The sequence below is a fragment of the Acomys minous genome (assembly GCF_964271855.1).
Source record: "Acomys minous genome assembly, chromosome: 3".
Taxonomy (NCBI): domain Eukaryota; kingdom Metazoa; phylum Chordata; class Mammalia; order Rodentia; family Muridae; genus Acomys; species Acomys minous.
In genome coordinates, this window is record NC_140485.1 from 114096100 (window position 1) to 114121053 (window position 24954).

The 24954-nt window shown below is 43.2% G+C and overlaps 1 protein-coding gene across 5 annotated transcripts in view; it reads left to right on the top strand.

Annotated features, from left to right (window-relative positions):
* The window catches only part of L3MBTL3 (L3MBTL histone methyl-lysine binding protein 3), a 106002-nt gene that overhangs the window by 48497 nt on the left and 32551 nt on the right, over nt 1-24954 (top strand). For all 5 annotated transcript variants that reach the window (XM_084775420.1, XM_084775421.1, XM_084775422.1 and 2 more), the window contains 6 exons: nt 1054-1205; nt 11098-11174; nt 12861-12946; nt 16021-16131; nt 23153-23267; nt 24712-24814. In XM_084775420.1, coding sequence (XP_084631546.1) covers nt 1054-1205; nt 11098-11174; nt 12861-12946; nt 16021-16131; nt 23153-23267; nt 24712-24814 — 644 coding nt within the window. The remainder of the gene's footprint in view (nt 1-1053; nt 1206-11097; nt 11175-12860; nt 12947-16020; nt 16132-23152; nt 23268-24711; nt 24815-24954) is intronic.

Below are 24954 nucleotides of genomic sequence, written 5' to 3' on the forward strand. Positions count from 1 at the left end.
GGCGTTTTTTTCTGTTTCTAGATTCTCTGCCTCAGAAGGGTCAGATATTCATGCTCATAAGTGATAATATAATTTCAGGGTTCGAATCTATGGTGTAAGCGTTCCGTATATTATTTTCCACGTGCCTATTTCATTCGCTCAGGACTTAACAGTATTTTCAGATACGTCTGTTTACATTCTTGCAACCATAGCTATGTAATTTTCTTTTAATCTTTTACCATAAGATAAAAGGTAACACTTGTTTGCTTATAGCATCAGAAAAGCACCTGTATGCTTCCGGTTAAAGCGAGGGGTTTTTATTGGAGGGTAGAAATGACTTACAATGTTTCCCGGCTAAGGCTATTCAGATGTCCTACTGTGAGATCAACACCACTCCCCCACAAAAGATTGTGAAGCTTGCTTACTGTCTTGCTGCCCCTCAAGCACTAACTCAGGGACTTTTACTGTTTTCGCTGTAAATCCAGATGACTGATAATCTACGGATTTCCTTAAAATACTTGCTATTCCTAGTGTCAGTGTATATTAACAGCCAGCTCCTCTGCAGCCCCTGTGTATAGAACTGTCTGTAGGGGTAAGCCAATATTATAATAGCTTGAAGCTTTCACATATGAAGGTGACCTACTTTCTGTCGAGTACTTGAGAGATCTTCACGGAGGCAGAAGTGAATTTGTACCGACTCCACATTTTTTTTAGATCAATTAAGTGCACCTTTTGTGTGAAATCATTTTCATCGTCCAGTCTGTAATCAAGGGAAAGAAGGCCAAACAGTCAGCCACGTGGTGAATAAAACCCTCCTGCCTAGTATAGGTAAAACACATGCTGAAATTAATTATTTTACACTCTGCAAGTGTTTTTGGTCTGAGGCTCAGTTAATGAATGTAACTGGAGAGCTTTGTTTTTATGAAAGGCCACCCCACTGTGAGGCAGCCTTAGCATTTTAAAATTAGGTGAAGACAGCCAAGGATGCCTGTCCTTGAAGCAGGGTGCCCCATGCAGGTCTTAGTGTTGGGGAGTGTGTGCTCATCTCTGATTAGAGCTGCGTGTGTTCCACAGACAGCGATCCCATCAGGCTTCCGAGTTGGGATGAAGCTTGAGGCGGCAGACAAAAAGAGCCCTTCCTTCATCTGCGTTGCTACGGTGACAGATATGGTGGACAATCGTTTCCTGGTACACTTTGACAACTGGGATGAGAGCTATGACTACTGGTAAGAGAGTCTCCATTAATACATATGCTTTTGAAATTTTAATGCTTACCTAGGGCAGTTCAAAGTAAGAGGTGATATGAGGTTTATAACAAAGCAATAAAGCTCTAACCACATGTAGTGACTGGTCTTAGCTCTTGGGAGGTGAGGCAGGAGGACCCAGAAGTTCAGGGTTATCCTCTGCTGCCTAGGGAGTTTTGAGAGCAAGCAGAATTATATGGGAGCCTGTCTCGAAAACATTACAATGATGAGGCCGAAGAGCTGGCATCGTGCATGGAGCGTGGGTTGCTCTTCCAAATGACCTGGGTTGGCAACAGCACTCAAATGGCAAATCTGACCACTTTTATCTCCAGTTCTGGGGATCCAATACCCTTTTCTGGCACTGGTGAGCACTGCACACATTGTACACAAAAACATACATGCAGGCAAATTACCCAGACACAGAAAATTAAAGTAATATAAATAAAGTAAAACAAAGTCAAGATTAAATCAAAATGTTCTGCTCCATGCTTTTCCTATTTCAGATTTTTATGTTTTTGCTTGGCCCATGTTGTGTTTCTAATGCAATATATTTCTAATTAACATCCTTTCGGATAACTCAGGATTTGTATTTAACTTGACTTCCTAACATAATTTGTAGCCCTGTATTCCCAACACATGCCTACAATGTACATGCCCGCACAGGCTCACGCTCCTCCTCCTCTTGAGTGTCTTGTATAACTTTTGGGGAATTTATATTAATCATCTCTTCATATGTTTATACTCAGCTGATTGGGTCATTAAGATAGCTGACTAAAGATGATACCAGTTAAGGAATATGTTGTTTTTTAATCCTTATCATTTTTGTATATGCTATATACAGTGGTGAGGGAACTATAGCATAATGAAATTGTTGTACTAGAGCACTGAGTTTACGTGCATCCAAGTGACGCTAAGGGTCAAACCCAGGTCGCTGTGCATGCTGGGCATGTGCTCCACCCCTAGGCTGCAGCCTCAGCCTAACATTATATTTTGATTACGCAGCTGATGACTAGGATTGACTTTCCTGGTGAAAACCATCTCTGAAGCGTTTCTGTCTTGAGGACATTTGAAATAAGACTGTTTTAGAGATATGTCAGCTGTAATACAGGCAGCATTACCAAGCCAGTACTAACTAATGTAAACACAGCCACCTTTCTTACATGTCTCCTCCAATATATGTTATGTATATTTATATTTATTGAGGGGAGTGCGAATGGAGATCACAGAACAATGTTTAGGAATTGTTTCTCTCCTTCTGCCATGGGAGTCCCAGGGCTTGGGTTGCGCTCAGGCCGTCAGGGTTAGTGGCAAGCACCCTTACCCGTTATATTTCACGATTTAGTCCGTGTATTCAGTAGATCTGCCAATGATTCTCTTTTATCCTCAAACTGAATTTTAGGTATCAGCTTCTCTTAAATCATTTAAGAAGCGCAGTCATTGAATTTAAGTGTGTGTGTATGTGTGTGTGTGTGTGTGTGTATGTGTGTGTGTGTGTGTGTGTGTGAGAATATGCATGTGCGGTTAATTTGGGGGCTAGAACTTAAAGTCAGCATCTCCCTCCATCACTTCATTGTGATTTCTGGAGTCTTTCGCTGCACTTTTGAGCTTGCTAACTCAGCTAGTCTAACTAGCCATCTTTCCTAGAGGATCCCCTACTGGCCTCTTGGGTGCTGGGTTACTGGCTGGGTGCCACATGCACCTAGCTTTATGTGGGTGCTGGGGTTCCAAACTCTGGACTTCATGTCTGTGCAGCAGTTGCTCTATCTCCAGAGCCATCTCTCTGGCCCCTACAAAAGAGAACCGTGCTCGGTCTTTTATTTGACTTGGAAAAATGAGTTAGTGTTTATTTGTATGACCATATAAGTACAAAAGTGGTTTTGTTGTCGTTATTGTCATTTTCAATTTTTGTTGTTCCGTGTTGTTGTTTATTTGCTTTTTGAAACAAGGTCTCTTTGTATAGCTTTCCTAAAATTCACCATGTAGACCAGGGTGGCCTCAAACTTACAGAAATCAACCTGCCTTTGCCTCCCAGGGCTGGGATTAAAGGCTTAGCCACCGTGGCCAGAGCATTACAGTGTTTCAGAGCCATAGTTACTTCTTCAATGTGACATTTCCTCTGTATTTGGATTTTTGGAAGAAAGTAATGACTGTGGGTAGCTTTGGCACAGGCGCTTTCTTTGTTGTAGGTACCTTGGTGAATAAATAGGACCCTGCTTTCTTTCTGAGGAAGAGCTACAAAGGGAAATCTGCTCGCCCAGAACTGATTTTGCACATTTAAAAAGCATAAACTAATGCCCTTATTTTCAGACTGGAATGTTCTTTGAGGATTATTTATACTTCTATTGACACGAAGTCGTATTTTGTTAATTGTCAGAAAAAGAAATTGTGTGCCCTTCCTCAGTGTGCAGCTGAGGCACATTAAAACTTGCTTAAGTGTGCTAGAATGCCTATCTCCATTTCTCTAGTCTTCCAATTATGGACTTTTTCTCTGCATAAATTAGTTTGCTGTGTAATTGAAGTTACATTTTTTTTTCTTTTTCAATTTAAAATAGTTTTGAAATGATAGTCTCCCCCCCCCCCCCCCCCCCCCCCCCCGCTTAACTTGTATAGGGAAGCTCCATTCCATTTTACGCAGAGGGAGTGAGAAGCATGCATCTGCCTACAGCAGGATAACACAGGTTTACTTATAATAAAGTATTTCCTCCTCCTAAAGAGGAACATGATGAAAATGAATGCAGGACCAAAGAGGGGATGTGATATATGCTAGAAATGAAGTCGTTTTACCTCTGCGTGTCCTGATGATTGTTAGGCTTACAAGTGATGTTAAGCATCACAGAATATTGAAACTACATGAAAGATGCAGAAAGGAGAGCGAGGACTGTTTGTTACAGGGCACCCAGCGGAGGTTGTTATGAAATAGAATGATGTGGTGAGGGGTGCCGTGGAGGGCCTGTGCCAAGGTGTGCCCCTGAGGGATTGTGTCGCACAACAGCTCTTGTGTAAGGGGGAAGAGGAGTGAGGGCCTGGAGAAAGGATAGAGGCAGGCAGACGAGGCAGAGCCGTGAGGACAGAGAGAAGGCCAAAAAGGAAGAGGGAGCGATAAAAATGTGGGAACAGAGAGGTGTGTGTGTGTGTGTGTGTGTGTGTGTGTGTGTGTGTGTGTGTGTGTCTGCATCTGTGTCTGTGCCTGTGGGGGAGGGGGGCGGGGCAGAGGTCCTTTTATCTGTCAGCTCACACCTGGCAGTGGTAGGTGATGACATAAGATGTTGCTAGGTCCCTGAGGGCAGGCCAGCGCAATCACCTGCATGCTAGCAGGCGACCACTCAGACCCAGTTTATAGCAAATCAAAAGGTCTTTATTCCAGTTGGCTAGGACTACCCTCAGGTATTCTGACCCAAGTGTAACACCTACTGTTTAGGAGCTGGAGGGGGAGGGTCTGCACAAGCAGGAGGTTTAAGTTAAGCAGCTAGCTGGAAGGAGAGGTGGAGAGGTCTGCGTAGCAGGCAGTTTAGCAGAAGCTAAGCTAAGTTAGCTGGGGCATCTTGATCTTGGGTTCCTAGAAGAGAGTTTGTTTTTTTTCCATGGGATTCTCCACAAAGGGGATCAAATTCTAGTTAAATCTTAAATGGCCTCAGCAAGAATACAAGATGGAGGAACCTCTGCCCTGTCTTGCTCTGTCACAGGGACCTTGGGAGTTTTGTACCTCACACCCTATTGCATACGTAGGCCTTTTTTCCTCCTACCTTCCTCCTGCTTGACATTGGGCTCCAGGGATGGAGCCTATAATAAGACCAGTCGTCTCTTCTTTCCTCCCAGGCACTGAGAAAAATATTTTCCCTGTAAGAAATGGTTATTTTCATTGTCTTTGGGGATTCAGGACAACATGACAGCAGGACTGAGCATGTTTAGCACAGAGCCCTGAGTGGGTGGAACTGCAGCCTCAGCCACTTTGGTTTTATTCTGGTGTGGTATCAGTCAGGGCAGAAGTCAGCCAGAAACAGATCTGCGGAAAGAGAAGCGTCAAGTTAGTGACGTAGAAGAAACCTCTTTCCCCAGCTGTTAGAAGTAAACTACAAGCTGCTCTCAGAGGTGGATATCTTTTACGCTCATGAATTGAGAATAGTAAAAGGTTTGTTTCTCCCTAATGTAATATTGGTGTACTGGTAACATGGTTCTTAGAGTGGGCATCAAAGGCGACAGGCCGCTATGGCTGAGTTTAGTTGGAGGTACACTGTGTGTCTGTGGTGACAGGAGGACATAAAGTGAATGGGAACTAGAAAGTCCTGGGGGCCTGTGTTCTCAGGAAGGAGAGAAACATGTCACCAGTCATTGGTGGTTAGTGCTCAAATGTTTCCTTAGCATCAGCTGTTGCTGTCTTCTGTGGAGTAAAAGATCCACTCCACATCACTGGAAGGCACATGGAGAAAGGCTTCTCAGAGAGTTACACCAGTTTGCAGATGGCTGAGGAGGTGACTGTAGGGGACACTCAGTAGAAAAGCTTGGCGCTGAAGGCATAGGGTTTTTGCTGGGAAACGCTGCGGTGACCTTCTAGGGAGGAAGGTCTCAAACCACTGTGAAGCAGGAGAGTGGAAATATCTGACACTACATTATTGGTCACATTCATCACTTCTCCTCTCAGCCTGGAGAACAGGAAGAAACAAAAGTTTGACCCCAGAGTGACTACATGGCATCACTTTGAGCTTCGCCAAGTTAGTGTGTTATCAAGAGATTCTAAGCAAAAACCACAGTGATTAACTTGAGTTAGGGATGGAAGGGAGAAATAATGAAGTCTGGGGCTTATCAGCAGAGCAGGGAGTTAATAGATAGTGTGTGCTGGTTAGGAAACTGCCATGGGATGAGGTAGTGGAAGAGGTCAGTGTCGTATCTTACAGGACTGCAACCACTGCTGCTTGAAAAATACATTAGTGCTTACCATACACATCCTTGCTTGCCCCTCTACCCAGCCTTGCTCACGTACGTGATTTTTATGTAGGTTTTGGCTGTGGCGTGGTAGTACATACTTGTAATCTCATGGGAGGTGGAGGCCAGAAGATCAGGGGGTGAGAGTCAATCACAGCTACACAGCAAGTTTGAGGCTAGTCTAAGCTAAACAAATGACCCCTGCCAACAGAACACATCTTTCTTTTCAACTCTAGGGGGCTGGGCCCTCACTCAGCCTGTTTGTGTTTCTATAGCATACTCTTCATGTATTGCTCACGTTATAGCTAAAGTATAAATAATGAGGGGTTTTTGGTGTGTGTGTGTGTGTGTGTGTGTGTGTATGTGTGTGAATGTGTGTGAATTGTTAGTCTTAGAACATACGAGTCTTGATTCAAATGGATCATAGGAGACTTCATGATGAATTTTCACTTACTTAAATGTAGTTCCCCCACGATTTTACATAAAAACACAAGTGATCAAGATTAAGATCTTTTGTTACATTTCTGCCTTTCTTAAAGGTACCACATTGTCAGTAAAAGTCCATAACTAAAATGATTAAGAAAAGCTGAGAATATCCGAATAACTGTACTAATATAATTGTAACAGTTCATTATAAGGAGCTATATATTAAAAGTCTTTCATGAAAAAGGATGAACTTGACATTGCCTAGCTGTTTATGGGTACAGCTGTTCTGTCTGCTTGTGTGCCTGTGTATCTAGTGAGTGCAATGCTTGCTAATACCAGAAGAGGGCATCAACCCCCCCCCCCAGGAACTGGAGGGAGTTTTAGATGATTGTGAACGCCCAGGTGGTTGTCTGGGACTCGAAGCTGGTCCTCTGGAAGAGCACCAGTGAGTGCTCTTACTGCTGAGCCACCTCTCCAGCCTGAAGTTAAAGTATTTTCTCTTGAGAAAGCTCTGAGAAAAGTCAGCTTTGCATAGTGGTTTCTTACCTCAGCATGTGTCACTGCTGACAATGTGTGCTTCAGGAACTGCTGCTTCAAGTAATTGGAACCTGGCTTCTTTATAGCGAAACTTAGTCTCTTAACATGCTGTGTACTGACGTATACTGTGCTGGAATTCCTTGACATTCTATGTGTATCTGGACCCCAGTTTCAGGTCTGGTCTCATCAGGTGTATCTCTGCCTGTCTCTGTCTCCTTCCCTTCTCTGCCTGCTCTCTCTCCTTCTCTCTCTCTCTCTCTCTCTCTCTCTCTCTCTCTCTCTCTCTCTCTGTCCTTCTGCCTCATGTGTGTGTGTGCGCGCGTGCGCGCGTGTGTCTGTGTGTGTGTGTGTGTTTCAGGATACCTGCTATCCTTGAGCGCATGTGGGGAAAGGTTCTAACTGGTTTTTTTTTTTTTGTCTGTTTTGTTTTGTTTTTCGAGACAGGGTCTCTGGCCTTGGCCTTGGCCATCCTGGACTCACTTTGTAGAGCAGGCTGGCCTCGAACTCACAGCAATTCGCCTGCCTCTGCCTCCCAAATGCTGGGATTAAAGGCGTGTGCCACCACGCCCGGCTCAGTTGTCTGTTTGTTTTTTAAGAACAATGCTGTGGTGTGCCTGTAGGCCTCTTGTCATTCTCCTTTGCAACTACGGTCTATCTCCGTATTGTATATTTGCCTGGTTCCATCCCAGTGTGGGTTGAATCCTCTTCCTGGCTACTGTGACCGAGCCTGGCCATTGCACACAGCTAGAGACAAGGCCACCACATGCTGACTACTGTGACGTAACCCTTGTGGCTGCCAATGTGAGGGAAGGTCAGCTGGGCCCTCAGTCCTTGCATCTCCTGTCTACCCCTCCAGGCTACTACATTTCCCTCTGGTTTTCTCCTCTCTCAGACTTTTTACACCCTAACTCTGGCCCCTTTCAAGGCAGATATTTGCTTTCTTATTTAACTGAGAAAAAAAGCACAAGTCTTTCTGCACTTCACGTGCCTCACCTTCCTGATCTCCATGCCGGTGACCAGCTTAGCTGCTCTCTTGCCCTCCTGCCCACCCCCCACCTGCCCCACCCCCCCCACCCGCTCAACCTCCCCCCCCAGCCCCCCACCCCTGTGACTTCAATTCTAGTTCTCTCTTCTTCATGGTGCACATCTATGCGCTCTGATGAATTCCTTTTACCAGTGCACACATGAAGGAAGAGAAGTTTGTTTTAACCCCTGATGCATACTTAGCATATAGGATGCCCCCGTCACAGGGTCTGCTCAGCATCTGTTTCTTTCCTGACAATTGTTTACTTGTCTAGTTAAAAAGTAATAACAATTTTTATCTTCAGGTAATTTAAGAATCACTTAGAAAATAGAAAATTCCCACATACGCTCCACCCCACGTCATTCAGTTTTCCAACAAGCAGCAAGGCAGACCTTCCCTTTTGCTCTCTGATGCCTCATTTCACTGAGTCCATTTGTACCTGAGCTTCTTAGATAAATATGCTTTCCGTGTCACTGTCCACATCATCGCTTCTTTCGTTCTCTCCTAGCCCCATTTTGTTCTCACTTGGGTGTTGTACTCTCACCACTGATGCTAGAGACCTTTCTCTTGACAGGCCCCGTGATTAGCCCTTGCTTCTCCTTTGGACTGTAGCTCCATTGAATCCAGTTGTTACATCACTTACTAGTCATCTGATGCAGACCTCCTCCCCACCCTGCCCCTCCCTGCCCGCCCCCATTGTCTCAGGTCTGCTCATGGATTAAGAATCATCCCAAATGCTCATAACTCTGAAATGGATACTTTGGGCCCTGGTCTTCTTTCCCTGTGAACTCTATCTAGACTTTTGTTTTCACAGTTTATTTGACATCCCATCTTGTTTGCCTAACCCTAACCCTGCTGAACATGCCCATAGCAGGAGCTCTCTCTCATTCAGCACCTGAAATGTCAGAGCCACTGCTAGCAGTCTCTCCTGGCCCAGGAAATGGCAGCTACATTCACGCTGCCAGAAACTTGTGGTGTCCTGGCTTCTTCAGTTCACTCAAGTCCTGTGTTAAATGTACCCACAAGTGCTCTTAGGTCTCTGCTTAGAAGGTTCATCTAAACCCACCCATGGGCTGTTTTCATGCCCTGTGGTCCAGGCTACTGTGATCACTTTGCGTTGCCTTCTAACTGGCTCTTGTTGTGGAATATCAGATTACGCTTTGCATAATAGTTAAAAATAAGCACATTAAGGCATAAATCGAACTAAGCTACTTCTCTGAACAACACCCGCCACAATGTTTCACTTCACTCCTGACTAACACGCTACGCTTTGTTATGTACCAAATAGTCCCGGCCCGCCCCTCCCACCTCTGACATAAAGTTACTCTGTTTCCTTCAGTCCCTTATGTTCTATTCCTGACACAGCACTGCTAGGATCCCCTTCAGAACACTTGGGCTCGTTGTCTCTCCCCAGAATAATTTCCTTTCTGTGTCTGAGTGGCTCACTTCTCTCACTCATCACACCCTTCAAGTCTCAAAACTTGCCCCTTGAGAGGCTGGCTTGGCTGCGCCCGTAGAGAGGGATGACACCTTTCCCCTCTCACTCAGCCCATGCCTTTACTCCATCTGTTTCCCTTTGCGCTAACCAGAGCTCACAGATGTAATCAGCCCCATGATGGTTACATCAGCACTAAACGTGCACACGCTTAACATAAGTTATTTCCCTGTAACAATTCTCTAATATTTACATTGTACTAAGCTACTGTAAGTCATCTAGGGGTGGTTTAAAGTACCCCGGGAGACGCACATACAGAATATACAAATGCCATAAGGCACTTGAGCATCTCTGCATTTGTTGTCTTCCGGGGTCCTGGGCTCCAGTCCTTTCCAGATAGAGGGGACGTTATCTCATTTCTACAGTTCCTTTCTACAATGCTGCACAGGCCACAGAGACAAGAAACTTACACTTACTTTACTATGGCTGTTTCCTCAGGGTCTGCCCAGCGCCAGCCAGGCATACCACTTTTTAGCATATTATCTTCACTTGCTACTTAAAAGAACCAGTGAGCAGATAAATGGGTGAAATATATTACATGTTGAGGCGAGGAATTCACAGAACACATGTGCTTAGGAGCAAAGAGTCAAAGCACCAGCTTTGGGTGCTGATGGGGAAGGCTCTGGGAAAACGTGAGCTCAATCCTAGTAAAGATGACAAGCAGGAGAAAGGACAAAGGGTCTTAGAAGTGCCTCGTTTTATTCTCTGCAGTTCTACGGGGTAACAGAAGTAGCACCCCGTTATTTCCACTGGGCCTTTTGATAGTTTGTGGTATCTGTAAGAAGTATCTGGTGTCTATAACTGCGTGTATAATATGTGTGTTTAGGAAGCCCCTACAGCAGGAAGCTCCCACACGACATCTTAAAGTTGTTAGTGCTAGTTAACCCTTTCTGCTGCACTACCCCTTACGCCTGCCCTGCCCCCATCCTCACCCCCTTCCTTCTCCATTCTCCCCCTGACCCTTCACTCCATGTGTGTTCTGTCCTTGACCACTGCCTGTCCCATGACCCCTTACTACTTTTCCCGATTTCCGTTGGTACTCTAGCATGCTGTTTCTTGACAGTGGGCTTGCACGCTTGCCTTAAAGATGCTAAGGTAATTTTAACTCTCCTTTTACGTAGTTTTTTTTTTTTATGTGATGTTTGTATTTGATGCTTTCTTTGTACTTTTTCTGCATTTGAAGGTTTAGACTTTAACAACTTTTTTTTAATGTGTGTGAAAATAAAATTATAGTCTCAACTCCGTATGATATTTATCTAGCTAAAATACGCTATATGTGTGGAAAACTTCCTTACATACATTTTTATATGAAGAATGAAAGATCCTTTAGCATTTTTCAATTTGGATAGATCGTAATAGGTAGAACTCCTGGACGTGTTCCTAACCACTAATTAATTTTCCTCTTAAAAACTTCTGACAGCATTTGCCTATCTCTCCAGTAACTACAGCCTTTTAACTTATATGACCTGCAGGTGTGAGTCATCCAGTCCGCACATTCACCCAGTTGGTTGGTGTAAAGAACATAGGAGAACCCTGATTACGCCACCAGGTTTGGATTTACAATTTGTCTAACGTTTTTCATATACTAGAAGAGTTGGCCATGTTTTTGTAAAGAGAATAGCTACTTGAGGTCGGGTGTGCCCCAGAGCCCCTGTCAGAGTCACTCAGCTCAGCTGTAGTACAGAAGTGGCTGCAGGGATAAGTAAGCATATACCGTGAGTGTGGCAGTTACACTCTAGGAAGCCGAGCAAGCACCTAGTCTTTTCTAGAAGAAGAGCCTATATCCTGACTAATTTTCATCGCTAGTTTGAAGATGAAAGGGACATACGTCACAAAGAGTTAAAACTTCTAGGGCTCAAACCTGGCACCCGCTGGAAGACATCTTATGTAGAGTTGGTTCTCTGGCAGCACGGCCATCTAGCCTGCTGTGGGGAGTCTTGCTATTTCCCAGTTTAATATCAGTTCTGTCACACATACACACTGTTGTTCCTGTCATAACCAGAGTCTGGTAAATAAATGGTGAGCTAGTGGTTAGCAGGTTTCTAAATTTGTGCCTGGGAAAGGGTGGCGTGTGGTGTTATTGTTAACTTCATCTGTGAGGCCCAATCCTTTCATAGACTTTCACAATGGAATGAAAGGAAGGGGAAAAAATGTTTTGATTTTTTTTTCCCCTCCACAAGCTTTTAAAAGAACAGAATTGCATGTGAAAATGTCCAAATATCATAGTATGTTTTTAATGGTACTGAACTAATGATAAATTCAGTATCATGTAAGTTTTACCACAGTGAAAGAATGTGAAAGCAAAAATAACAATAAGTCAAATTATGAGCCTGGTTTTCCATTCCGGTGCTCATGACATAGCCAAAATGAACAACAAAAGTAAGTATTTTGGGATTATGCATGGAAAGTAGCACCATAGAAATTATTAGAAGCAGATGGAATGGGATGGAGACTGGAGGTTACTGGAAGATGGCTTAGGAGGTAATATCTGCCTTGCCCCGGGGAAAGGCTCATTTAAGGTACATACATCTGTAAGCATATGCAGAACTGGGTATTCTTTTCTATTTCTGTGTTAGTGTGTGTTACAAAACAAAACAAAACTTTCACTGATACCATTGGCCCTGATTCAAATCTCAAACTGTTGGCTTCATTTTAGTTTTCTTCTGTCCATGTTTATAGCTGCTTCTCAGCTGGATAGAAACCCAACTTCCATTATAACTAATACATACACAGATTTTTCTAAGTCCCCTTCGTGTGACAAAGTTTGCACCTCCTAGGCCACCATTATGCCTGCCTGATGGATTTGGGACTTGGGGTGTTATTTTTATAAGTTCTCTTAAGAATAAATCTGTGATTTGAGCATGTTTCTTTATTCAGCCTAACAAAAGGAGAGGTTATCTGAAATATTTCATCAATAATACCTATAAACCCTTTGTATTTTTATTTCAGTACCTTAATAAAGATACTAAAAAATAAAAAATAAATAAAAAGATACTTTATGTAATTTCATCTGAGAAGCAATAGAGTCAGAATAAATGACCAGAAAGGAACTAATCATTAGGAGTAATAGTGCCTTCAAGTTCTTCTATGGCCCTGGACACTCTTTCCTGGGGTAGGCTGCTGGCATTTCTTTCCCTGGGTAGGCTGCTGGTATTTCATGATTTTTGTAGGACAGTTCCTTATTCTCATTTTCATTACGCCCTCATAGGATTTCATATTTTTCTTTATTTCTTAGGCTACTCACATGTGAAACACTTTTCCTGGGATAAATATTTAGAAGAAACCAACTCCTTACCTGCTCCTGCGAGAGCCTTCAAAGTGGTGAGAGAATGTTCTTTGCTCTGTTTGACTGCTGCATGTCGATGATGCTGTTTATTCGCGAACATTTGTGAAGCTGCTCAGCTGGGTTAGCAGTAACGAGAAGAAAGCAGAGGGCCAAAGAAGATGCTTTCAGAGTCTTTCAATTTTGGTTTTTGGTTTTTTTTGTTTTGTTTTGTTTTGTTTTTCGAGACAGGGTTTCTTTGAGTAACAGCCCTGGCTGTCCTAGACTCACTCTGCAGACCAGGCTGGCCTCGAACTCAGCAATCTTCCTGTCTCTGCCTCCCAAGTGCTGGGATTAAAGGTGTTCGTCACCACGCCTGGCTGTTTTTCAATTTTGAGAGTCAAGCTTGTTACCATGATTTCTTTCCCTTTTCTTTTTCTTTTCTCCTCCCCTCCTCATCCTCCCCAAGACAGGGATTCCCTGTGTAGCCTTGGCTGTCCTGGACTTCCCTTTGTAGACCAGGCTGGCCTCGAACTCACAGAGATCCGCCCGCCTCTGCCACCCCGAGTGCTGGGATTAAAAGTGTGTGCCACCACGCCTGGCTCACTGTGATTTATGTGGATGTACAAGTGTTGGGAAGCAGGCATGTGGGTGGGTGCAGACACGCCTTGAATGTTGGTCCTCAGATGTGGTTCATCTTGGTTTTTGAGACAAGGTGTGTTTCTTGGCTTGAAACTTGACAAGTAGGTTAGGTTGGCTGGTGTGAGCCACACGGACCTGCTTGTCTCTGCCTCTCCAGCTGGGGTTACAATGGTGCACCACCATGCTTTTTGTTGTTGTTTTGTTTTGTTTTAAACCATGCTCACTTTTTTCATGTGGGCTCTAGGGAGCAACCTGGCAAGGTGAGCACTCCACCAACTGAACTATCTCCCCAGCTCCTCAGATAAATTACCTTATACTTTGTACTTTCTCAAGAATTTAAGGGGAAACTAAATATAACTCAGTAAGAGTCAGGCATTGGGTACCTGTTTGTCATCCTAGCAGTTGAGAAGTGAGCGAGGAGCATGACTCAAGGCCAGCCCCGGCCACGTATACAGATCCGGCTTCAAAACCAAAGTCAGATGTTTTTAAACATGACTTTGTCCTCTGTAGACCATCTTGCTCTTTAGATGATACTTTAATACTGAAATTGCTAGTGTTTTTAATCGTAGACTCAATTAACGAGAATAGTTTAAAATAACAGGTAGAAAGAACCTAGTGTTTTGTTTTGTTTTTTTGTTTTGTTTTGTTTTGTTTCTTGAGACAGGGTTTCTCTGTGTAGCCTTGGCTGTCCTGGACTCGCTTTGTAGACCAGGCTGGCCTTGAACTCACATCCATCCGCCTGCCTCTGCCTCCCGAGTGCTGGGATTAAAGGCGTGTGCCACCACACCCGGCTCGAACCTAGTGTATTTTTAAAGAGGAAAATCATAACAAATGGAGAGGAACCTTGCAAAAGAATTTTTATGATTTCACCTGACAGATGTTCAGGTTTTAAACAATAAGGTGGGGGTGGGGTGGATTTGCGGTGTTTGCTACCTCTTCTCTCCCCCTCCAACGTGTAGGCTTTTAGCCTGGATGTGGTGATAGTAGGGTCAGCTTACACATCTGGTTTTTCATGAGAGGTAGAACTAAGGCTTTTCCAGTGTGGCCGTCAAGAATCCCTGCAGCGATTCCTCTGCTTCTCCCATTATTTTATCTAATTTATCAGCACTGTACGGAAAAGTCTCCTTGTCTTCTTCAGCCTGTGGCTTTCTCAGAGATGGTTTCCTCTGGGTGTTGGGCTTTCTTTCATGGAAGAGCTGTTCCATCTTGTTCAGTTGGATTGCTCGTTTGTTTTGTTGTTGTTGCTGCTGTTGTTTTTGTTTTCTAAATTTAGTATTCAATATCAAGATGAAAGGGTTAACACTGTAGAAATCTCGGGCTTGGGGTTTGGCTCAAGGAATAAGAGTATTTGCCATTGAAGAGGGGCTGTGTTCAAATCCCTAGCACTCATAGGATTCTGGGCATGGCTGTGTGCAACCTTGATATTGAAAGGCAGGACAGGTAAATTCTGGAGTGCTGGGAGACAACCACCCTAGCCAAAGTAGATCAGCCAGCTCTAATTTTAATGAGAAAATTTGTCTAAAACATAAGGTGCAGAATGATAGAGTAAAATACTCTGTGTGTGGCTATAAATGTGCACATACTGGCATATGCACCGCACGACATACAAACGCGCACACACAATTTAGTGATCTTTAAGAATAATTGTCTATGATATGATCACTGGGAATTATAATAATACAAGGAACATTTAAAATGTACTTGAAGTCAACATGTTAATCTGTAGGTGCTTAGATGAAAATTGAAGTGGAAAAATTACCCATTTTATTGAAAATGGTTGCTTATTATGACTAAATTGGGAGTTTCCTTAATTTACTTAGTTTGATAAATAAGCATTAAAAGCCTTCTCTAGAAATAAACTTTAAAAAATGGGCCATAGTCACTTCTCAGGGCTCCACCTCTGCGTCTTAGAACTCACACTGTACTGCTTCCCTCTTATATAACCCACTACGACGGGTTATACAAGTGATGATCTCAAGTGTAGATGCTAACACAGGAGAACAAATTTCAGAGACATTACAGACCCACTTTGCTTTAACTTAAAGAAAATGGTGACATTATCACCAGTTCACCTTGGGCTCATAATACTTACGCATTTTGAATATTTTCTGCTATGTTTAGAAAAGATAAAATTAAGGCTAAGACCTTTCAGTAATGCTCATTTGTTTTAAATTACCCTTTCCCCCTCCCCTATTAACACTTCTAGGTGTTTCATCTGTTTTTCTATTTTTTCAAAAAACAAATTTCATGCCATACCACCTCAACCAATAAGGACAATGTCCAGGCTTCGCTGGCTGGTCACATGGCTGCGGTGCCTTTGCCTATGCCTTCTGTCTGCTCTTGAGCTAGGCTGTCCTTTTGCCTGTGTTTTGACTGAAAAGTGTCACCCGGTGCTTATCTGAGAGCAGGTGACCTGAACAATTCAACTGCTGCTTATCGTTATTCCTCAGCCTGCTTGTCCTCACTGTGTGACAACTTTCTCCCATGGCAGAAACCTCCACATGGATTCCAGAAGAAAATGAAGCTTGAAGCTGTAGACAAAAGAAACCCCCTGTTTATCAGAGTAGCGACTGTGGCAGACACAGACGATCACCGGATAAAAGTAAGTGCTATCTGCCCTGCTTTGGTTACCTTGGAAACTACTGGACAGTGAACTTAAGTGCTGCAATTAAATTACTAAAGACATAGGAATATGCAAAGTGGCTTTGCATCCATCCAAGTTTTTTTAATTGCCCCAAGATATTTTCCCGTTAGTTAAGGATGGTAGCTTAATATTTTGAATGTCTATTGGAGAAAGTAGACACAACATGTTAAGGTGACATTTGCTTCAGAAGTAAAATAGCTGTATGGTGGTGGTACACGTCTTTTAGTCCCAGCACTCTGGAGGCAGTGGCAGGCAGATCTCTGAGTGTAAGGCCAGCTTGGTCTACAGAAGTAAGTTCCACAACAGCCAGGGCTACACAGAGAAACCCTATCTCAAAAAAACAAAAAAACAAAACTGAAAATAGAAAATAAAAATAAAAGCACCATGGTCCAATAGTACACACTTTTTAAGAGATTAATTTCTTCTTGTTGTCTCCATTAGACATTGTTTATAAAGTATTAATAAAAATGAACAGCTTTATAAGTAAAATCAGGTTTTTACTAGGATTAATAGACATCAAATACTTCTTCTAAGTTCAGTCAGTGTCTGAAAGATTTGCCTGGTTCCAGCCACATGTGGCATGTCAGTACAGTGGTTATGATGCTACATCCAAAGCCCTCATGAGCGGCTTCACCACTCTTTTCTGTCTCTAGTCAAAACAGTGCCTGTCCTACTGTCTTCCTAGGACCATTTACTTCTCTGTTAGGAATACCAACAACTCCAAGAATGGCAAGTGGTCATCACCCCATGACTTCTTAAGTTGTCATTGCACTAATGCTGTAGTAGCTGTGGTGTGAGCCATTGTCGCCGTATGGATGAGGCTAGGGCACAGGCAGATTAGAGGAAGTACTTTCTTCATTACTAGCAAGAAATGAATCAGTTCCATGCTGCAGGGATTGGAACTGTATGCACATTTTCCCAAGCTTTGTTGTTGTTGTTGTTGTTGTTATTGTTGTTTTTGTTTTTTTGAGACAAGGTTTCTTTGTGTAGCCTTGACTATTCTGGATTCACTTTGTAGACCAGGCTGGCCTCGAACTCACAGCAATCCTCCTGCCTCTGCCTCCCAAGTGATAGGATTAAAGGCATGTGCCACCACCGCCCAGCTCTATCATTAGCTATTTCTTATCAAATACATAATTTGTTTTTATTTTATGTGCATTGGTGATTTGCCTGCAAATATATCTGTGGGAGGGTGTCACATTCCCTCGAACTGGAGTTACAGACAGGTGTGAGCTGCCATGTGGGTGCTGGGAATGAACCTCAGGTCTCTGGTAGAGCACCAAGTGCCCTTAACCGCTGAGCCATCTCTCCAGTCCTCATTAGCTATATCTAATGAGATAATTTATAAAATAATAAAACTTAAAATAACATGAAATGTTATGCAAATTGTTATTGCTATACAAGAGAAACTTTAATGGCTAACTCAGTATGTTTAAGAGCCAATCAGTCCAGCCAGGAACGTAGTACTACCTGTAATTCCAGCACTTGAGGAGAGGCAGAAGCAAGGAGACTCCCAAGTTTCAGGCCTAAGCCTCTGTGCCATTGCTCCAGCCCCCAATTCTCTTATCAGTTAACATGGCCTATATTTTCATGTTGGGTCTCACCTGTCAGGTGATCCTGCATGGCAGTTTGCATTAAGAAAAAGGTACCATCCATGAAGTGTTTCTGTGAGTGGTCTTAGAGTTATATTCCTTTGTCTTCAGGGGATATCTTCAAAGATTCCTAGTGGATGCCCACAACCACACCAAATCCCATATACACTGTAGTGTTACCTATACATATATACATACTGTGATAAATTATAATGTATGCACTAGATACAGGGAGCAACAGCAACAGTAATCGGACAGCTGTAGCAAAATATTATAAAATGTTGTGTGAAACCAGTCTCTTTTCATCACAATATGGAATGTTCTCTTTGGCATTTTCACACCATAGTTGGCTGCAGGCAACTGAAGGTATAGAACAGTGCTACTGGTCTGTGGGTTGCGACCCTGCATATCAGATATATACATTACAAATCACAATGGTAGTAAAATTACAATTATGTAGTAGCAACAAAACAGTGTTTTGATCGGAGGTCACTACAACATGAGAAACCGTATTAAAGGGTCCCAGCATTTGGAGGGTTGAGAGCCGCTGCTATAGGAGGTGCAGTCTTGGGTAGGGAGGGGAGAGTGGTGCGTGGCTGGTAGGTTGTGCTGAAGCACAGGAGATCAAGACACTAGCTGTCTTTGTTTGGAGTGCATTGCTGCGAAGAGACACCACGACTATGGCAACTCTTACAAAGGCAGCCATTCACACGAGGCTGGCTTACAGTTCAGGGTGTTAGTCCATTGTCGTCACAGTGAGAAGCCTGGCTAGAGAAGGGGCTCAGAGGTCTACATCCAGCTCAGAGGGCAGCAGGAAGAGAAGACAGACACTGGGCCTGGCTTGGGCTTCTGAAACCTCAAAGCTTGCCCCCATAGTGACACACTTCATCCAACGAGGCCACACCTCCCAAGTGCCATTCCCCATGGTCAAGCACTAAAACACACGAATCTGTGGTGGGGGTGGGGGGAGGAGGGATGGGGACTTGGGGGGGAGGGGGGAAGTGTGCAATACCTATTCAAACCACCACACCAGCCTTCCCACCAGGAAAGCCTCCTTTGTCAGCATCCAGAACCTAGGAAGTCATATCTTAAAGTTCAGGATGTTTCTGTTTCCTGGAAAGCAACATTCTGCTCCTTTGGAGGGATGCTGAAAGGGATCTGGCCTGCTGTCTTTCCTGACTACCTTGGGGAAGAAGGGAACCTTGCCCCGCACTTACAGCTCCTAGAGTGACTCCATCTTCTGGTCCTGAGCCCCCTTTTAGGACCTACACTTCCACCACTCATTTCTTCACTTGCTTTTGTCCTACAAGCACAGGAGTGGTTGTCCCTACATGGTGGTGCCTTTGTAATATGATTTTAATATCCGAGAATAGAAGTGGATATGTGTGTGTGTGCGTGTGTGTGTGCTTTTCTGAGTTGCCTCTCAGATTCATAAAAAGCCCAACCAAATCTTTCCTTTAAAGAAAAAGCATATTTCATAAAAGTACTATTTTAATCTTATAATTATCAGTAACATATAGGATGCTTTGGTAGAGATTCCAAATTATACTTCCAGGCGAAAAGTGTATCCATTTCCCTAAACTGCAGTTTTAAGTAGCAAAATTGTCTGCTCTGTACTTTAATCCATAATAGCATCTCATTTCCTTAGAAATTTAATAAAAAATTCAGCATTATTACTGATTTGTTCTTAATGTATTGCCTTAGTTACTTTGCTATTGCTGTAAAGAGACACCATGACCAAGGCAGCTTCTGGGGGGGGAATAAAAACCAAAAACATTTAATTGGGGGCTTGCTTACAGTTTCAGAGTTAGGCCATCACTGTCATGGCGTGGGAAACATGGCAGCAGGCAAGCATGGTGCTGGAGCAGTAGCTGAGGGTTTACATTTTATCCTCAAGTGGAAGGTGGGGAGGGAAGGAGAGTGGGAGGGAGGGAAGGAGAGAGAGAGAGAGAGAGAGAGAGAGAGAGAGAGAGAGAGAGAGAGAGAGAGAGCCAGAGAGCCTGGCATAGGCTTTTGAAACCTCAAAGCCCACCCCCATTAACATACTTAATCAAACAAGGCCACATCTCCTACTTCCTCCCCAAACAGTTCACACACTAAAGGTGAACCAAGAATTCACACAAATGAGCCTACAGGGGCCATTCTCGTTCAAATCAGCACACGAATAACTAAATCTATAATGGGGTAGCAACATTCTCATACTTCTCTTTTGTTATATAACTTTTGCATGCTATATGCTTACCTCATGCCCTATTGTTCCTCTTTGGAATTTAGTTTTTCAATCTTTGACAGTTTCATTTATGTATATAATTAATTTGATTGATTTTAACCCCCTAGTGGCCTTTGTCATCCCACTCCTTCCGAAGCCTTCGTCCCAAGCAAGTCTTCTCCTGTTTTCATGGCTTTTGTGGTCTGTGACCTGCTCCCCCCCCCCCCCCCAAGTTTAAATAGTGTTTCCTGCATGAACATGGGTGAAAAGCTGTTTACTGTGGGCTCTGTGACTGATGAACGTAACACTCCTTCCCCCGCCAGTAGATCTTCTGGGAGGGCTTTGGCCTCCTACCCTCTGGTGATGGGCACAGTCTTAGCAATTTTCCCGCAGGTACAGTGAGTTCATGAATACAATAGACATGCCATATACAGAAAACACTTTTGTTGCTTTGAAACACACCTCCTCACTGTTGTAGCTTTTCTACTTTTTCTGCCCCATGTTCTTCAATGTTCTCTGAACCTTGGAGTGGGTTATAGAGACGGTTGGTTCATTTAGGACCCTACCATTTGAGCATCTCTGACGGCTGAGGGCAGTACTAACCTATGGCTATACACATGAGTATTTAGAAACACGTAGACCACATGTTCAGTTAGCAAAATGGTAGTGAGGGATGCCTTGCCTGGGCGTGGAGGTGCGAAGAGTGCAGTGGTGGGGGGAGAAAGAACACCAGCTCTTGATCATATGTACAGTCGTAGGCATGAATTCCCTCCTAGGGACCAGGACTTGAGTCCAAGAAGAAAATATTTGGTTACAGCCATGATGTTCCTGGTCCTGCTGTAACCATGGGATGGGCTCAGCCACAAACCCTTCCTCTTCTTCTCGATGCTCACAGGTAATCACGAGGTTCTTCCAGGAGGGAGAGCCAGCCGCCTCGTGAGCGTAGCACTGACTTCACGCAGATAGATAAACCTCAGAACACGAGGCTGTTTGTGTGTGGTAGAAGCATGACTTACGTGACCATAGAGTCTAGTGTAAAAGAACAAGAATCGGGAAAAGCTAACATCACAAGCATCCAAGCTTCAAGGCTGGAGCAAAACAACAGTAACTGTCTATGGTTAGCTGAAGACTAGAGGGCTCAATGTACAATTTAATGTGTAAGTCATCCTTCTTTATACATTACTTACTTACTTACAATGCGGTGGCGTTGGTGCCTTAACTCACTGTTTTCAGCAAATTATGAATGTCATTGTCAGTGTAACTTTGACATATTTTTGATCAAAGGAAGCATAGCCTTGAGAGCTTCCTGACCTGAGGTGATGCTTCATATTCTTTGTATGTGAATAAGTGACTTTATTTCTGACTCTTGGCCCGGCTCTTTCTAACTATCTGCTTATTAGCTAGGCGACTATCTCTGTGAGCCCTGTCTATTCCCCCTCCTCAGCAGGGTAGGGACCATGATTGCCAGGACAGGTATTCTTTAGGGCTTTAATTCTAGGAAACCTGATTTGCAGGGTTGAGAAATTGCAATGCTTTGAGCCCACAGACACACGCCTCCGTTTTAGTCATTGGACTACTTTCCCTATTAACAACACGTTACTGAAACAGCAAGTCAAAGACAGTGCATTTTAAATGTTGATTGCTTTTGCCAAATAGCTCTCCAAGTAGTATGGTCGCTGTCAGTGGTCTATGGGGAATCCCTTAAAGCTTCTGCATCCAGCACCAGGGCTCAACAACATGTGGATATTTGGGGCAGGCCGATGAGAGGATTGCATCTTGTACTTTTAATTTTCAAGTTCTCCATTGCAAATAAATTGGCTGTCCTTTCACATGTTCACCAACAGCTTATGTGTATTTTCTTGATGACGAGCCATTTCTGTCTACTCGCCATCTTTCTGTTGCAGTTTTCCCCTTTTCTTATTGATGGATTGTGGTTAAGAAGGAAGAGAGGGTTTTGTCATGTGTATAATAAGGGGTTTGGGGGGGGGGGTCCTTTCATCTTGCTTATGGAGAGATTTACCATCTGAAACTTTACACTTTTATGTAATGAAATCGATCAGTATTGTCTCTTATGGGTTTAGTTTGCTCTCTTGCTGTGAGTATTCTGGGTACACTCATGCATCCTTTTAGAATATTTATTGTCTTGTAAAGATTGAAAGATTCATACACTTCAGGAGAGTCAAAATGGCAAACAATCTAAAAATAAAATATGTGAAGTACCTCAGCATACACTTTCATTGTAAAAGGTAATATTGTGTGTGTCTGTGTGTGTGTGTGTGTGCATATATGTGCATGTGATGTTTGTACACCTAAAATACAGGTGGATGTCTTGTAACAGTCACTAAAAGACTACTGCTCTTTACTTTGATGACCAGTAAAAATGCCAACTGTGACCACTTTATAATGTATCTTGAGGGATACTCTGGTTATTTATAAGAAAAGCTATTGGGGGGCTGGAGAGATGGCTCAGTGGTTAAGAGCACTAGGTGCTCCTCCAGAAGAAACAGGTTTAACCCCCACCCTCACATGGAGGCTCACAACTGCCTATAACTACAGCCCCCGGGGGATTCGGTTCCTTCCCCTGGATTCTACAGACATCAACCGTGCATGTGCTGCACAGACATACATGCAGCAGGCAAAGCACTCACCCACATACATAAAATAAAAATAAGTACATTTTATAAAAAATAGAGATACTATTTTTAATGGTATGGTTCAGAGATTTGTTTCTAGCAGGGCACTGTAGTTAAAAAAAATATCTTACTTTATATTTACCTCAAAGGGCTTCCTTTCCGCTCTTCCCGTTCCTCCCCCCCCCCCCCAATTCCTTGATTTTTTAAAATCCCCTCAGCAGTGTTTGTGAGTGTCTCCGTTGCTTGTTTGAAGCTGTTGGGCATGGTTCCTAGTCTGCGGTTGCTGACAGTGTTTAGGGATACGTACAGTGGGCCTGTAGACTGCTGCCTCAGAGGCATCTTTGGCAAGGCGGTCGCTGGGGTTCAGCGGTAGTTTCAAAAGCCGTTTTTCCTCTCTGGCTGTGAGGGGATTACCTTAAATAATTGAAGTGACTTATTGGACATTAAATATGCTGCGTAAACGAGAAGGAAGGACAAAGGCTCGTGCCGTGGATTGAAGCGTTACCGTAGGAATCGCTGTGACTCTGTGTTCTTCTGCTATGCAGGTTCACTTTGACGGCTGGAGCAGTTGCTATGACTACTGGGTAGATGCAGATTCTCCAGACATTCACCCCGTGGGCTGGTGCTCCAAAACCGGGCACCCTCTTCAGGCTCCCCTAAGTAAGATGCACTTAAATAGCATGATCAGTGTTTTCATTTCCTTCAACAGTGCTTAATGTTTTGTCTCCTTTCTGGTTTTTTTTTTTTCTTTCTCCATTTCTTTGTATATTTCTTTTAATTGTCAACAGCACACACATACACACACATACACACACATTTTAAATGGAAAAAAAAATCACATTGCCTAAAGGAGTAAAGTATGCTATTTTGAGTTTTATTTTAAAGTAAACATAGCCTTTTAAAATTAGTACTAGTTTCTCCAGGATAATCTGTCAGACTATTAAAATGTCACTATCAAATTTAGTATTTTAACAGTGACCTTATGCTGTAGCCTTGAAAATGTTATCACTGGCAGAAACTGGGAAAAGTATGAAAGAAGACTACCCTCTGCCTTATGATTTATATTACATGGGAATCTGTAGTTTGCACAATAAAGATTTCAATTCAATTGAATTAAGAGCACACAGAGTAGGGGAGGAAAAAAAAGTGCCATGATCTCATTTTTAAAAGAATATATAACTTATATGAGAAAATATGAGAAACACAGTATACTATAATCAGATGTCTTTTTAAAAATAATGAATGTTCTTTCCCGGAACAGTGAGTAGCTTTACTTATACGATCTATATGCAGACTGATGGTGCTTAGCAGCACACGTGTATATTTCTAGTTGCAGAGTTTGTTTAAAACAACAACAAAAAAAAGGCTGGAAGCAGGTATCAGTGAAATAAACCGGGGCACAGAGTTTGTGCGGATAATACCACGGCGAATATTAATACTGTAAAACACAAAAGATGAGTTCAGACCCGGAGGAGACTTTCACATTTGTGTTGTACCTTCTATGAAGCAAAATGAAAATTCTAAACTTGATATAATTGTGCATCGAGATGCCGGAGCCACACCTGGGGCGGTGGGGGGGGGGGGTGATTCATGTGCACCTGAGGATGAGGGAAAGTCGGAAGTGTGGCGCTTTAACGCTGACGATGCATCCCAGCCCTGGCCGCCTCGCTGGCTCAGGTGGCTCCAACTCGGTGCTTGTACTGCTTAAGTCTACAACCCACTGTGTGAAGCTTCCGCGCGGACCATTCCTGTGCAATGACAGCTGTTTCCAATGCTCCCGTCAGTGCAGATGTAAACATCTCCACTTCCTGACATCTTAAAAGAAAGCTAGATCAAAACTCACCACTCCAGTATTAAAGAAAAAGAAACTCTGCCAGAACGAGCTATGGAAAAATCTTTTAAAATAGGGATGTTTTGAAGCACTTTAATTTCTACAAGACCTACTTGTTTTTCTATAGGTGTCCATTGTTTCAGAAATGGAGTTTTGCTTTGTTTTGCTTTCCTTTACCTGGGTCTCATCCTAGATGTTTAAATCTTTACCTTTTTTTTTTTCTCGGCTTTTCTTGTAAGCTTCAACTTTATCTTTTTACTACTTTTGTTGTAGGTCCTGCAGAATTAATGGAGCCATCAGAAACTGGGGGCTGTCCAACTCTCGGCTGCAAGGGGATTGGCCATTTCAAAAAGTCGAGATACCTAGGCACTCAGAGGTATGTTTGCCATAGGACTTCCCTGCATGGTTGTGTGGAGGGTGCCTCTCTCTGGACGTAGAAGATGATTTCCTTCTATAGGAAACAGATGTGAACTGATTTTATATTCAGGGCCATAAGAAATGTGGTTACCATGGAGA